This window comes from Carlito syrichta, unplaced genomic scaffold (assembly GCF_000164805.1).
Source record: "Carlito syrichta isolate Samal-C Ts95f unplaced genomic scaffold, Tarsius_syrichta-2.0.1 Scaffold301888, whole genome shotgun sequence".
NCBI classification, from domain to species: Eukaryota; Metazoa; Chordata; class Mammalia; order Primates; family Tarsiidae; genus Carlito; species Carlito syrichta.
Window position 1 is genome coordinate 292,816 of NW_007245984.1, and position 15,568 is coordinate 308,383.

General features: G+C 43.8%; 1 protein-coding gene across 1 annotated transcript in view; it reads right to left on the bottom strand.

Annotated features, from left to right (window-relative positions):
* N4BP2 (NEDD4 binding protein 2) overlaps positions 1-15,568 on the bottom strand; it is a 63,356-nt gene that overhangs the window by 9,054 nt on the left and 38,734 nt on the right. The window contains exon 12 of the mRNA XM_008055588.1: positions 11,957-12,095. Coding sequence (XP_008053779.1) covers positions 11,957-12,095 — 139 coding nt within the window. The remainder of the gene's footprint in view (positions 1-11,956; positions 12,096-15,568) is intronic.

The following is a 15,568-nucleotide window of genomic DNA, read 5'->3' on the forward strand; positions in this document are numbered from 1 at the left end:
GGGCTCCGGCGATCCTTTCCACCTCAGCCTTTCCAAGTAGCCGGAATTACAGGCATGCGCTACCATGCCCGGCTGATTTTTTAATTTTATTGTAGAGATGAGGTCTCGCTGCCCAGGCGGGTCTCAAACCCACGGCCTCAGGCAATCCACTCACCTCAGCCTCCCAAAGGCGCGGGATTACAGGCTGAGCCACTGAGCCCGGCTTATGACTAACTTTTTATGCCATTAAGGTTATCCCTTCTCTAACCACTCTTATCTCAGAAAGCGTTGAAGACGTCTCTAAAATTTTCAAAAGATAATTAGGTCACAAAATCAAGCCAAAAGACAGAAGAGAAGACGGTCAAAGAATAACACTCATTTGTCCAATGCAAAATTTCTAATTTTTAGTTTGCAAATCTACTCAAAGGTTCAGTCATTAAAGGTAGTTATGTCATTTTCAATTTATGTTTTCTAGAAGACAGTGAAAAAAATAAATAATCTTCCCTTTAAAACACAAGGGTATGTGGCATAACCACACTCAGTAGTTAGTAAAAATCTTAAGTATGTTTATGAAACAATTTCAATCAGCTGACTACCACCAGCCATTCTGGTAATGATGACTATTACACGATTTAAATTATCTTCTTTAAAAATTCTCTATTGAGCAAGGAAGGAAGAGGAAGGAGGGAGGGAGGGAGGGAAAAAGAAGAGGTAAAAAGAAAACAAAATTAGCCTGCTGGGTGCAGTGGCTCATGCCTGTAATGCCGCACTTTGGGAGGCAGAGGCAAGAGCACTGCCTGAGACCAGGGGTTTGAGATCAACCCGGGCAACTTGACCAGATCTTGTCTCTGCGGTACATAAAAAATTTAGCTGGGCATGGTGGTGAGTGCCTGTGGTTGTAGCTACTTGGAAGGCTGAGGCAGAAAGATTGTCTGAGCTCAGCAGGTCAAGGCTACAGTGGCCATAAGTGTGCCACTGCACTCCAGCCTGGGTGACAGAGTGAGACTCTGACTCCAAAAAAAACCCCAAAAACCTAAAAAAACTCTACCATGTAATTATTATCCAAAATAGACCTTAAAGAAGCAAAAGTAATTTTAACATAAATCATAAGATTATAAAAATAATAAATCACATTAGTTTCCCCCCTTATGACAAGCTAACAGACATATCAGATTGCTGTTTGCAATGAAAAGACAAATGGGATATGAAAATCACAGTATTTTACTTTTTAAAAGATTGGCTTTTGATGTTCTAGAGATAACCAGATATACTATCGGAAATTATTGCTAAAAATACAATTTTCCTATTTGGTGGAGAGTACTGAGGCGAATTTGCACGAGCTAAAAGCTTAAAAGATTTCCAACTATATATGCCATACTACAAAATTTAATGAACATTTTGTAAACATTTAATACCAAACCAAAAGAAAAACCACATGCATTTCAACATTTTAAACAACTCATACTTTTCTGACATAATTATTTGAAAATAAGTGTAGGTTACTTGTTAAATTTCTAAAAGCTGAAATTTGTCATTTAATCAGAAATACTATCAAAGATTACAGTGTATTCATAATATAATCTTTAATGATGTGCTGAATTAAATTATGTAATATCAATTACTATATTTTAAGCATACATTACAGTGATATGCATTTTATAATATATGTAATCAGTAATTGATAAAAATGGTTTTGTTGGCTAGGTATGGTAGCTCATGCCTATTAACCCAGCATTTTGGGAAGGCAAGGCAAGAGGATCACTTGAGGCCAGGAGTTCGCAACCAGTCTGGGCAATATAATAAGATTCCGACTCTATAAAACATATATATTTTTTAAGTAATTTTTTTCAAATTTCCTGTCTGTGAACAGACTCCAGAAGCCAAGAAAGATTGGGAAAACTGGGCTAACAGTAACGGGAAATGGTATACCTTTTCGTCATTAATTATACTTTGCTTACTTAGCTTCTAGAACTTTAGAGGCTTCAAAAAGGTAAAGAAGAGAAAGAAAAAAAGTAAAGACATCATCATATTTCTAGTTTATTACCCAAGTCTCAAATCTGTAAATGAGTAGATCTATCTTTGTAACAAATACCTAGCTTATTTTGTGAACAGGCAAACACAAGGAGTCTCTTACCTAAGAATATCCACAGGCCAGGCACAGTGAATATTATTATCCCAGCACTTTGGGAGGCCCAGGTGAGAGGATTGCCTGAGCCCACAGGATCCAGACCAGCCTGGGCAGCTTGGTGAGACCTTATCCCTACAATGAATCAAAAAATCAGCTGGGTGTGGTGGTGCACACCTGTAGTTCCAGCTACTTGGAAGGCTGAAGCAGCAGGATCCCCTGAGCCCAGCAGGTCGAGGCTGCGGTGGCCATGAGCTTGCCACTGCACTCCAGCCTAGGCAACAGAGTAAGACTCTAAACTCAAAAAAGAAAAAAGAATATTCACAGAACTACCTCCTGACGTCACTCTCACCAGGTTTCTGCACAGGCTTCTTTATATTTATGTTTGGTCTATGAGAACACAGCTTGCTTCTGAGGGGATAATTAAAATGCTTTCTATGACTTCTGAAAACCCTACAGTGCCTAATGCTATAAACATCATAAATACTTCATAGTATTAGGGTCTCTGTTGGTGTTCATACTAAAAAAGGCAAATCATGCTTGCTTCTCTGGAAACAGCCCTTTTCTTACTTTTTAAAATAGTACCTAATTTAAGATGCTTTCTCAATTAGTGACTCTCTTTTAAAATACAACCAAGATTGATTTTCATGTTCATTTTGCAGTGGGAGCCTTCCAGAGAGAGACGGGACACCAAGGCTCCTTTGCCAGGAAGCAGCGTTTATTTATGCCAGCACCAGCTCAGCGGATTTGCATCCAAAGGCTGAGCCCTAAACAGCAATGCATTGACTTATATACTTTTTCTTTACACTGTAACCCCTTTGTTTCCCTTGCAAGGTTACAGTTTGGCATTATTCATTTGACTGGATACTCCATAGCTTGGGGCTACCGTTAGTCTTACATGTTGCACATTGATTGGTTTTAGATGATCATCTCATTTACATGTCCTATTTGCTGATTGGTTTACAAGATCACTATTCTGACTGGTTTCCACCAAAAGTTGAAACATGTAGCCTGCCAAAGTAAAAAGCCCACGAAAGAGAAAGCATAAAGAAGCAGGAAGTAACTTATTTCCCCCTTTTCTGCTTTTTCTGCATTTTCAAAAGGGTCCCTGCCTCACTTCCCTCATTTGATGTTCGGACCCTTTTAGGGACAAAGAGCATCATCTTGGTTTAGGGCCATAGAATCATTACATGTGCTGCCATTTTATTCAACCATGGCCTCCATGAGGTTGGAGATAGATCTTATGATTAAAGGGTTAGGCAGGGTAGAATTAGAACATATTCCTACAATAGCTAATATGGTCCCTTTGACAGTTTTGAATCCCTGAAGGCTGAGAACCATCCCCCAAACAAGTTTCCAGGGTTCCAGCCTTTCCAGGTTTGAACAGGTACATGTGCTATTAGTAACCTTTCGCCACGGGTTCAGCTGTCTGGAGCAAACATCACCAGACCTATAGCAAAAACCAAGGCAAGAATGACAGCAATAGGCACTAGCAAAGGATGACACCACATTACAATGTACCACAGTCCATTTGTTCGTTAGGTGGCCGACTCCTCGGGCTTCTGCCATGCACAGATTAGTCAGCTTCTGGAGTGACTAAAGCAGGGCTGTTGTCCTCTAGGGTCCTGGGCTTGCAGCTTGCTTTCTTTGGATAGTCAGCTTCCCCGGCATGGATGGCTCAGAAGTGCATTCCCAGTCTTGGAAGGCCAGTTTCACTCTGCTGTGATGAATCCAGGGGCCCACCTCTGCTACCTTTATTACAGTGGGGGTGGACAAAATGACAGTGAATGGACCTCTCCAAAGAGGCTTTAAGGGCTGGATGCTCCATTCCTTTACCCAAACAGCATCTCCAATTTTAAAGGGGTGAGCATCTGTGGTTAAGCTTATAGGCAACCGCTCTCTAACCCAATGATGCATAGCAGTGAGAGCCAAGCCAAGAGCTTGCATTTGCTGTCTTAGAGCAAGATTACCCACCTCTTCTAAATCCCCCTTTATGCCCTTAACAAGGGGGGGAAGGCATCCATAAAGAATTTCAAAAGGGGAGACCCCTGTCTGCTTAGTGGGGCTAGCCTAATTCTTAGCAAAGCAACTGGCAACAGCTAAGCCCAACATAAGTGGGTTTCCTGGCCTAATTTACTTAGCTGCAACTTTGAGTCCAGTTCATTTGTTCCACTTTTCTGGAACTTTGGGGGCAACAGACAGTGTGTAACTTTCATGTAATTCCTCAGTCCAATGCCATTGACTGTATTACCTCAGCTCTAAATGCTGGCCCATTGTCGGGGAATGATTTCCTTTAGAAGCAGTCACACCACTTCGTGTGCCTTTTCGGTGTGCACAGGAAAGGCTTCTATCCAACCTGAGAAAGTACATACAAATACTAACAGATATTTATAACCTTGGAGCTGGGGGAGCTCAGTAAAGTTCACAGCTATGTTTTCAAATGGGGCTCCTCTAACACTCCCGCACGCCCAGAGAGATTTTAGGCCGCAGTCGCGGGCTGTTTTGGGCACATACTTCACGTTGTTCACATACTGCCCGGGCTAGGCTGGAGAGATGGGGAACACAAAAGTGCAGGCCTAACGTGGTCTCAAGGGCTGTCCAGCCCATAAGGATTTCCTGGCGTAACTGCTTGGCGAAGGTTGGGGCCAAAGCCTCTGGGATGATGACTCGCCCATCCTTAAATTTCCACCATCCACCTGGAATATAGTCCTCATCTTCCATTTTGAACCACGTCTGCTTATGCTGTGAATAAATAGAGTCCCATTCTGCCAACAGACTTGGGAACAATGCTGCCGCAAAAGTTGGCTGGTTCCGTTGTTTCCTGGGAGGCCACAAGCGTTGCCTCCCGGTCTGCCTTTCGGTTTCCTTGGGTGACCCTTGAGTCTCCCCTCTGGTGTCCCCTGCATGCATAACTGCTGCCTTCTTAGGGGCCCATACAGCATCCAGCAGTTCAAGTATTTCTTTACCATTCTTTATGTCTTTTCCTCCTGAGTTGCTCAGGCCCTTTTCCTTATATAGAGCCCCGTGTGCATGGAGGGTGGTGAAGGCATATTTACAGTCAGTGTATATATTAACATTTAGTCCTGTCGCCAGCTGGAGAGCTTTGGTGAGTGCAATTATTTCTGCCTTTTGTGCAGAAGTCCCTTTCGGCAGAGGCTTCACCTCAATGGTGGAACACAGGGCTACTGTAGAGTATCCTGCAAACAGTTCTTCCCTTAGGAAGCTGCTGCCCTCAGTGAAATAGTCCACATCGCCGGGCTTGGGCTCAGCCTGTAATCCTGCGCCTTTGGGAGGCTGAGGTGAGTGGATTGCCTGTGCCTGGGGGTTCGAGACCCGCCTGGGCAACTTGGTGAGACCTCATCTCTACAATAAATCAAAAAATCAGCCGGGCGTGATAGGCGCATGCCTGTAATTCTGGCTACTCGGAAGGCTGAGGCGGCAGGATCGCCGGAGCCCAGCAGGTCGAGGCTGCGGTGGCCGGGAACGGCCACTACATTCCAGTCTGGGCGACAGAGTGAGACTCCAACTCAAAAAAAAAGAAATAGTCCACATCAGGGTCCTGAGAGGCTGGTCTGTCAATTCAGATCAGCTGGAAAATACCTTGTCCATGACCTCGATGCAATTATGACAGGGCTGACCTGGCTCAGTGGACAGCAAGGTTGCAGGGTTGAGAGTTTGCACCACTTCTAAATGGATGCGTGAATTCTCACACAGCATTCCCTGATATTTGACCATCCGAGCATTAGTCAGCCAGTATTGCCCCTTATATTCCACTAATGTCAACAACGAATGTGGTACTTGGACTGTCAGTTCCTGTCCCATAGTCAATTTGTCAGCCTCCACCACTAGAATGACTGTGGCAGTGTGTGCCCACAGGCAAAGTCGTCAGCCTTTGGCAACAACATCAAGCTACTTGGAGAGGTGTGCTACCAGGCAGTGCCAGGACTCCAGCATTTGGGTTACGACCCGACTGCTATTCCAGTACGTTTGTGTACATACAAGAAAAAAGGCTTAGATATGTTAGGGAGTCCCAGGATGGGTGCGCTAGCAAGGGCCTGCTTAAATTCCTCAAAGGCCTTTTGTTGTGCTTCTTCCCATAACACAGACCCTAATTCTCCCCCCTTTGTGGCTTTATAGAGAGGCTTTGCCTGTATTGAGATGTCAGGTATCCAAATTCTACAGAACCCCGCGGCCCCAAGAAATTCTAGAAGCTGGCATCTGGTAGTTGGAACTGGAATAGAGCAGACAGCTTGTTTTCTCTCTGAACCAAGTTGACGTTGCCCCTGGGATAAAATGGAAGCCGAGGTAGTTTACCTTCTCTTGGCAAATGTGGGACTTCTTCTTTGAAACTTTTTAGCCGGCCTTCCATAAAAGAGTAGAGGAGCTGCTGTGTTCCTTCCATGCAGTCCTTCCGTGTTTGTCCGGCCAGCAGCAGTTCGTCTACATATTGGAACAGCATACAACCATTCTGGTCCGCTGAGAAGGCCTTTAAGTCAGAGGTTAATGCTGTGCCCATAATGGTTGGGGAATTTTTGAACCCCTGTGGTAGTCTAGGCCAAGTTGACTGGCCTTTGTCACCATTCTCAGGATTTTCCCATTGAAAAGCAAAAATCAGTTAACTCTGAGGAGCCAAGCGGATACAGAAGAAAGCATCCTTGAGATCTAAGCAGGTAAAGAAGGTGGCTAGACCAACAAAACTGCTCTCGGAGGCCACAAATGGTGCAGGCTGGTATTGGCCCTGAACCACCTGGCCTCTTCCTCTTCCCTGGGGAGCTGGACAAAAATCTTCCAGCTCCAGACATTTGTCTAGTGCCCTTCTCAGAAACTACACATTGTTTTCACCCTAATCTCATCACCAGGTGGGGTGGCCCGATTTGCTGGTCCCTCTGCTGACCTCGTCCTGATGTGGCGGCTCCTGGTATGTCCCTCTGCCAAGGCAGCGGCAAGCAAGTCTACCTTCTTTTTCATTTTTTGGTCTGCTTCCCTCCGGGCCTCTTGGTCCCGGTTGGCAAATACCTCTGTCGCAACCTCTATCGGCTGGCTAGCATTCATTCCAGCAAAGCCCTCTGACTTTTGTAACTAGCGCCGGATATCTCCCTGAGCCTGACCAACAAAGGCCGCATTAATCATTTTCTGGATGGAAAGAATGTAGAGGCGAAATGCCTCGCACAGCCTCTCATTAACTGGCTGGGGCTTTCTTCGGGCTGTGGAGCACCTCTGAGGTTTCGCCCATGTTCACGTCTTTTCCCTCTTCTCTCATACCACCCAAAAAGGCCTCTTGATAGTGAGTGCTCAAGCATTCAAAATTCATGGCCATCATCAGGGTCCCATTGGGGGTTTTCCTCGGGGAACTGATTCTGGGTGTAGGCCTGAGCATTCATGGTCCCTGCAGGGGCGTGCTCCTCCAACACTCTAAAGCAGCCTGAGTATCCGGCGCTCTTCAGTGTTAAACACAGTTAAGAGAAGCTGGTGGCAATCAGTCCAAGGGGTGTTTGGGTGCCTTCGGGGAAGGGATGAATTCTGGGGTGAGACCAGTCCCTGGCATGGCCCCAGCTGCGGCAAGTGAGGGGGGTGCAGGCAGCAGTGAGGGGTACAGTGGTGCATAAGGCAGGGGATTTTCCTCAGGGTCCTCAGCCAGAATGGGCTTTCCTGATTCTGGTCAGCATTTCGAGGGAGTTGCTGCTCAGGCCAGCATGACTTTATAGTCTTCTTCCAAACAGACCTTTACCGAAGGTGGTCGGGAGAGAACTACATCTTGCCAACAGTCTATGTAGGGAAACTGGTCAGGGTGGCCTGGATCCCCCACAATAACCCTAAATACCTTACTAGCTCATTCTTTGTCTAGTGACCCCTCAGAGGGCCAGCCCACCCCAAAGGACGGCCACTCTACTTCTCAGAGTGTCCGAAGCCTTTGGGAGTTAACTTGATCCCATAATCCTCTGAATATCCCCTTTTGAAATTCTTTACCATGCACTCAATAGGGAAGTTTCCAACCACTAAAAGACGACAATCACACACAAGATGGGAAAGAATGGGAAGGGAGAAGGGATGGACACACACTTCGTCCATCTCCAGCCGTACCCCTCATGGGGATATTTCAGGTGCCTTCTAGCAATAGGCAAGTTGGTACAAACCCCTGACCAGGTTTCGATTCAGGTCAGCCTTCCAAGTAGCTGGAACCACAGGCAACCACCACCACGTCGGGCTGATTTTTAATTTATTTATTGTAGAGATGAGGTTTCGCCAAGTTGCCCAGGTAGGTCTCCAAACCGCGGGCTCAGGCAATCCTCTCACCTGGGCCTACCAAAGTGCAGAGATTATAGGTATGAGCCACCACACCCAGCTCTCTCTGCATCTTATAATAAATTGCATCTGTCTATCCACAGTGCCACATTTTACAGATGGACAGAGGCATCAGTACAACACTGACAGATCACATGAAAACTAAATCACCTAAGTCCTAAATAGCAACTAACTATTGCTGGATGAAATATTCAGCCAGGCGCAGTGGCTTATGCCTGTCATCCCAGCACTTTGGAAGGATGAGGCGAGAGGATTACCTGAGTTCAGGGGTTTGAGACCAGCCTGAGAGACATGGCAAGACCTCGTCTTTACAATAAATCAAAAAAATTCACCCAAGTGTAGTGACAAATGCCTGTGGTACTAGCTACTTGGAAGGTTGAGGCGGAAGGATCACCTGAGGCTAGAAGGTCGAGGCTGTGGTGGCCATGAGCATGTCACTGCGCTCAAGCCTGGGTGACAAAGGGAGACCCCAACTCAAAAATAAATAAATCAATAAATAAATAAGGTGCATACAATTTATCCCTGAGGGGTCTTATCAGTAAGAATACCAGTATGATAAAGATCTGTATAAACAAAAGTCTAACACTGATACAAGATTAAAATATAAAATCAATTTTATGTCTATGTACTTGTAAAAAAGATATAATTACATTTACAGTAGCATTAAAAAAGAACAAAATACTGTATCTAGAAATAAATTTAAGGCTGGGCATGGTGGCTCATGCCTCTAATCCCAGTATTTTGGAAGACTGGGTGGAAGGGATGATCACTTGAGGCCAGGAGTTCGAGACCAGCCTAGGAAATATAGTGAGACCCACCCCCCCACCATCTTTTAAAAATAAATTAAAAGAAAAGAAATATAGCAAAAGACATGCAAAACTTATGCTCTGAAAACTACAGTACACTGTTGAAACAAAGAAAACCTAAACAAACTTAGATATTCCATGTTCATGGTTGAAACACTATTATTAAGATGGCAATGCTCCCCAAACTGATCTATAGGTTCAACAAAATGCAACAAAATTTCAGCTGACTTCTTTGCAGAACTTGACAAGATGACCCTAAAACTCACATGGAAATGCAGGGGGCCCAGAATAGCAAAATCTTTAAAAAACAAAGAACATAGTTGGAAAACTCACACTTCCCAATTTCCAAACTTACTACAAAGCTACAGTAATCAAAATAGTATGGTGTTGGCATAGGGACAGACAGCAATCAATGGAATAGAAGTGAAAGTCCAGCAGTAAATCCTTACAATTACAGTCAATTCATTTACAACAAGAGTGCCAAGAAAATTCAATAGGGAAAGAACAGTCTTTGCAACAAATGGCACCAGGACAATGGGATTTCCACTTGCAAAAGATGAACCTGGATCCTCTCTCACAGCACACACAAAACTTACTCAAAATGAATTGAGGACCTAAATGTGAGACCTGAAACAATAGAACTCCTAGAAGAAAACTTCATCACATTGGATTTGGCAATGATTTCTTGAACATGACACCAAAAGCTTGGGTAACAAAAGCCAAAGGAAACAAGATGGGCTACATCTGACTGAAAGATGGCAATGTTGCAAAGGGAACACGCGACGGCAAAAAGGCAACCTGTGGAACGGAAGGAAATATTTCCTAATTATATATCTGATAAGGGATTTGCATCTAGTATATATAAAGAACACTTCAGACTCAACAATAAAGACAAGTAACTCCACTTTAAAATAGAAAAGGATACAAACAGACATTTCTCCAAAGATGAACAAACAACCATAGAAAGATGCCTGAACCGGGTGCGGTGGCTCACACCTATAATCCCAGCACTTCGGGAGGCTGAGGTGAGAGGATTACCAGAGTCCACGGGTTGGAGATCAGCCTGGGCAACTAGGCAAGACCTCGTCTCTACAATAAATCAAAAAATGAGCTGGCGTGGTGGTGCACTAACATTCCTTATCTTCTGTGTTCTGGTATTGATATTTTGCAGCCTTGGTCACCTGGGAGCATCTGTGCCCTTACCTCCCACTGTAGCCCTTCAGGCTGAGCTTACACCTAGAGACAGCCAGGACAGACAACCAGGATCAGCCCTACACCCCAGAGCCACGTCAGACAACCAAGGACAGCCCTATGCCCCAGAACCAGGTATCAGACGATCAGAAGGAAACCCTACACCCCAGAGCCAGGCCAAACAACCAGGGGCAACCTTAGGCCCTAGAGCCATGTCAGATGACCAGAGGCTGCCCTAAGCCCTAGCCCCAGGTATCAGACAACCAGGGGCAGCCCTATGCCCCAGACCCAGGTACCAGACGACCAAGGGCAGTTCTACACCCCAGAGTCAGGTATCAGAGACCAGGGGCAGCCTAAACCCCAGAGCCAGGAATCAGATGACCAGGGATAGCCCTGCATCCCAGGGCCAGGATAGACGTCCTGGGGCAGCCTCTCATCCCAGCGCCTGCTGAGTAACTTAGCCCATCCTAGACCTGCTCACCCTGCCTTGCCCATTTCTGCCCACAGAAACTACAACCAAGGCTTCTCCTCCTGACCCACATTGCCAGGCTCCCAAGTAGCCTTGAGTGGCAAGCCATACCTCCTGCTTCTAGGGGTCTGTGAGGATAAGAAACTTCTTCCTTCAGGACATCTCCATGTCTGCATGTCTTACTATACCTCGTTATAACAAATCCTGGGTATCCATAAAACAACTCTATGCCCACTAGGACAGCTATAATCAAAAACACATATAATAACTGGGCTCGGTGGCTCAGCCTGTAATCCCGCGCTTTGGGAGGCTGAGGTGAGTGGATTGCCTGAGCCCGTGGGTTCGAGATCCGCCTGGACAACTTAGTGAGACCTCATCTCTACAATAAATCAAAAAAAAAATTTTAGTTGGGTGTGGTAGCACGCGCCTGTGATTCTAGCTACTTGGAAGGCTGAGGCGGAAGAATCACCGAAGCCCAGCAGGTCGAGGCTACGGTGGCCGGGAGCAGCCACTGCACTCCAGTCAGGGCGACAGAGTGAGACTCCAACTCAAAAAACAACAACAACAACAAAAAAAAAAAAACACAGACATTAACAAGCATCGATGAGGATATGGAGAAATTATAACCCTCATTCTCTCCCAATGGAAATGTAAAATGGTACAACCACTTCGGAAAGAAGTTTGCCATTTTCCTAAAAGGTTAAATATTTCCACATATTTATACTCAAAGCCCATCATATTACAATTGAACCCACTGCTGTTCAATTAAGCCTCATTCTCTACTGTGTCCAAGTATACAGAAATTGCAGAAATCCAAGTGCTTGTTTTGAATCTAATTTTCAAAAAATGAATACCAAAAGGTAACACTGACATTTCAATGACACTGACGAAAGTGCCAATCAGCTATAAGTTCATTATTTTGAGGACACAGATACTCTAAACCAAACCTGCCATGGGTGGTTACATTTTTAATCTCGTCAAACTGATGAAAAATAGCCATTAAATTATTATATGCAGTCAACCAGTTACATATTTCTATATACGATCATTCACCAATAGAGCAAAAAGTAAGAAGCTTCTTACCTTTTTCTCTTTGAACTTCCAGGCAGTATGAGAAGTGGCATTCTCCTTCTGCTGGGCAAACTCTTGTGCTACTACTGTTTTGACAGGGTCCATTTCAAGGACACAGTTTAGAAACTGCAAAGTGTGTTCCAATGAATAGCTGTAGGAAGTTTAACAAACATTAACAAACAGAATGTTAATGCATGAAGATAAAAGTTATATGGCGATATTAACACAAGCAATCTCTAAGCATTTTCTAAGTATATGAAAAACTGGCTTATTTTTAAGTTTTCAACATTGAAAATAAATGCTCATTGTGTATCTCCAAAGCTCAAGAGCGATCAGAGGGAAACTATCAATAAAAGACTCTCAGAAACGTAATTTTCAAAAAATGAATACCAAAAAGTTAATACTGACATTTCAATTTTCTTTCTTTTTTTTGAGTTGGAGTTTCTCTCTGTTGCCCAGACTAGAGTGCAGTGACACGCTCACAGCAACCACAGCCTCAACTTGCTGGGCTCAGGCAGTCCTTCTGCCTCAGCCTTCCAAGTAGCTGGAACTACAGGTGCACATCACTACGCATGGCTAATTTTTTTTATTTATTGTAAAGACAAGGTTTCGCCAAGTTTTCCAGGCTGGTCTTGAACCACTATTCTCAGGCAAGTCTCTCACCTCAGCCTCCCAAAGTGCTGAGATTACAGGTGTGCGCCCCTGCACCTGGCTTTAATTTCTTTTTTTTTTTTGAATTGGGATCTGACTCTGCTGCCCAGGCTGGAGTGCAGTGGCACAATCACAGCTCCTTGCAGCCTTGACCTCCTGGGCTCAGGCAATCCTTCCACTTCCGCTTCCCGAGTAGCTGAGACTACAAGAGTGTGTCACCACAGTCAGATATTTTTTTGACTTTTTTTGTAAAGACAAGGTCTCGCAATGTGGCCCAGGCTGGTGGCAAACTCCTGGGCTCAAGTGATCCTCCTGCTGGGCCTCCCAAAGTGCTGGGATTACAAGCATGAGCCATTGCACCCGGCCTGATAATTCAATTCCTCATATTTTATTACAGACAGACTATTCACAACAGAGCTTCTTTCATTTTATCACTCATTCTTCTGAAGTCCTTTGTTGGATCCACACATGGTTTCAGTTTTCTTCAGACAACAGATCTTCAAGCTGACATTTTCCTTGTGTCAGTTCCAACTTTTACTTATACCACAAGGTTCTACTTAAAGATATTCTAAGCAGGAATACAGAAAAGAAAAAATAAAACACTCTCCTACCTCTCAGCCCTACATTATTCAGGCACATATTCATGCTAACACTATATATAATCTGTAGTATGAAATTCTAAAAATTGACAAACGTCTGATACATTCATGTTCCAGTATCTAAAGAAAATAATTCTAAAGCAAATTCTAAACTACTTTATACAGTTCATTATTTCAGACTGTTTATGCCCTCAGCTCTTCTATAGGCCAGATACTGAAGAGCTGACCTCAGAGGAATATTTTTTGAAATGTGATAACTAGTTATCCAAAATAGTGTGACATTTCAATTCATTAAAGACAACCTCTTGAGGGAAAGCCATGTGAGACCACTGTTCCACTTCAGTCCTCTCATCCAAAGAAAATGTTATACAATATGTTAAATAATTTTGAGCATGAAATGAAGTTTATGTACAATGAATCATTGGAAATCAAAGGGTGGGTGTGGAATTTCCCACTTTTGGTTTCATGTTGGTGCTTAAAAAGTTTCAGATTTTATAACATGTAGGATTTCAGATTTTTGGATTAGGAAGGCTTAACTTCATATAATATTTATAAAAACTGATCATGTGTTGAACCATGTAGAAAGCATCAAATTTCAGGCCACATTCCTGTACCCCAATACAATATAAACAATAACCTTTTCTCTACCATCACCAAAAAGGCATCAAACCATTTTGAAAATCAGAAACTCTTTGGTAAACAGAAAATCAGAGATTTGAGATTATTTAGAAACAATGAAATTGAGCTGGGCGCAGTCGCTCATGCCTATCATCCCAGCACTCTGTGAGGCCAAGGCAAGAGGACTACCTGGGCCCAGGGGGTGGAGACCAGCCTGGGCAATGTGGTGAGACCTCATCTCTACAATAAATAAATAAGTAAATAAATTAGCTGGGGGTGGTGGCGCACACCTGGAGTTCCAGGTACTTGGAAGGTTGAGATGAAGGATCGCCTGAGCCCAGCAAGTCAAGGCTGTGATAGCCATGAGCATGCCACTATACTACTACCTGGGTGACAGAGTGAGACTCCAACTCAAAAAAAAAAAAAGAAAATACTACATATCAAAATCAAAACAATATACAGAGAAAAATGCTTGCCTTAAATGTATTTGTTACTAAAGATAAAAGGACACGAAGGGTGCCTGATCTAAGCCAGGGAAAGTGAGAACCAGTGGGAGGCCCAAACTGCACCTGCACATAGACTACTTATGTACCTAATTCTGATGTGAACCCCACATCATCATAATAAAATAAAGGGGAAAAAAAGGGAAATGAACTAACCAGGGTTGAAAATATGCTTACAATGTTTAAAAGCATCAGTAAAACAAACTGATTAGGGAACATAACGCAATAGGCTTTAAACAACAGACCAGGAGCTTGATCTTGAAAAGGACCGATCAAATAAAGAGCAAAAACAGAGAAAACACAAAATGGGCAACATTAGGAAAGGAAAAAGGGATGTGATCAAAAACAAAATACTGTTTTTCATTATAAAAGAACTTCATACACAGCCAATAAAGCACTTGGAAATCAAGGTAAGACTGGTGATTTTCTGGAAGACAAAATGACAAAAAAAAGCCAATATCTCAGCAAAGCGATCACTCTAAAAGAGCGAAAAGACTAACATCTGCTTCCTGAGTAGTACAAGCCCAGAACCCTCAAGGTACTAAGTTCTTTAAACTCCATAGCAGACAGAAAAACGCTGGTCTTGCCAGAGAATTTTAATAAGACTGATACCAGGTCAGGCTCGGTGGCTCAGCCTATACTCCCGGCACTTTGGGAGGTCGAGGTGAGTGGTTCGATTGCTTGAGCCCGCAGGTTCGAGACCAGCCCGGGCAAATTAGTGAGACCTCGTCTCTTCAATAAATGAAAAAAATTAGCCAGGCATGATAGCGCATGCCTGTAGTTCCAGCTACTTGGAAGGCTGAGGCGGAAGGATTGCCGGAGCCCTGCAGGTCGAGGCTGCAGTGGCCATGAGCGTGCCACTGTACTCCAGCCTGGACAAAAGAGTGAGATTCCCACTCAAAAACAAAACAAAACAAAAGATATCTACTCAAAACAAACTCTTGCTAGGAATTTAAGGAAAATATATGATCAAAAGTATGTATTATCCAAACCACAGTATTCCTAATATGCCAACATCAAAACACACTATAACACTACACATATTTAAAACAAAATGGTAGCAATTCAGGACTAACAAATAGCTCAATGGAATCAAAATCTTTTTTAAAAATGTGAGGCTAATAAGCCGGGTTCGGTGGCTCAGCCTGTAATCCTGCGCCTTTGGGAGGCTGAGGTGAGTGGATTGCGTGAGCCCGCGGGTTCGAGACCCGCCTGGGCAGTGAGACCTCATCTCTACAATAAATCAAAAAATG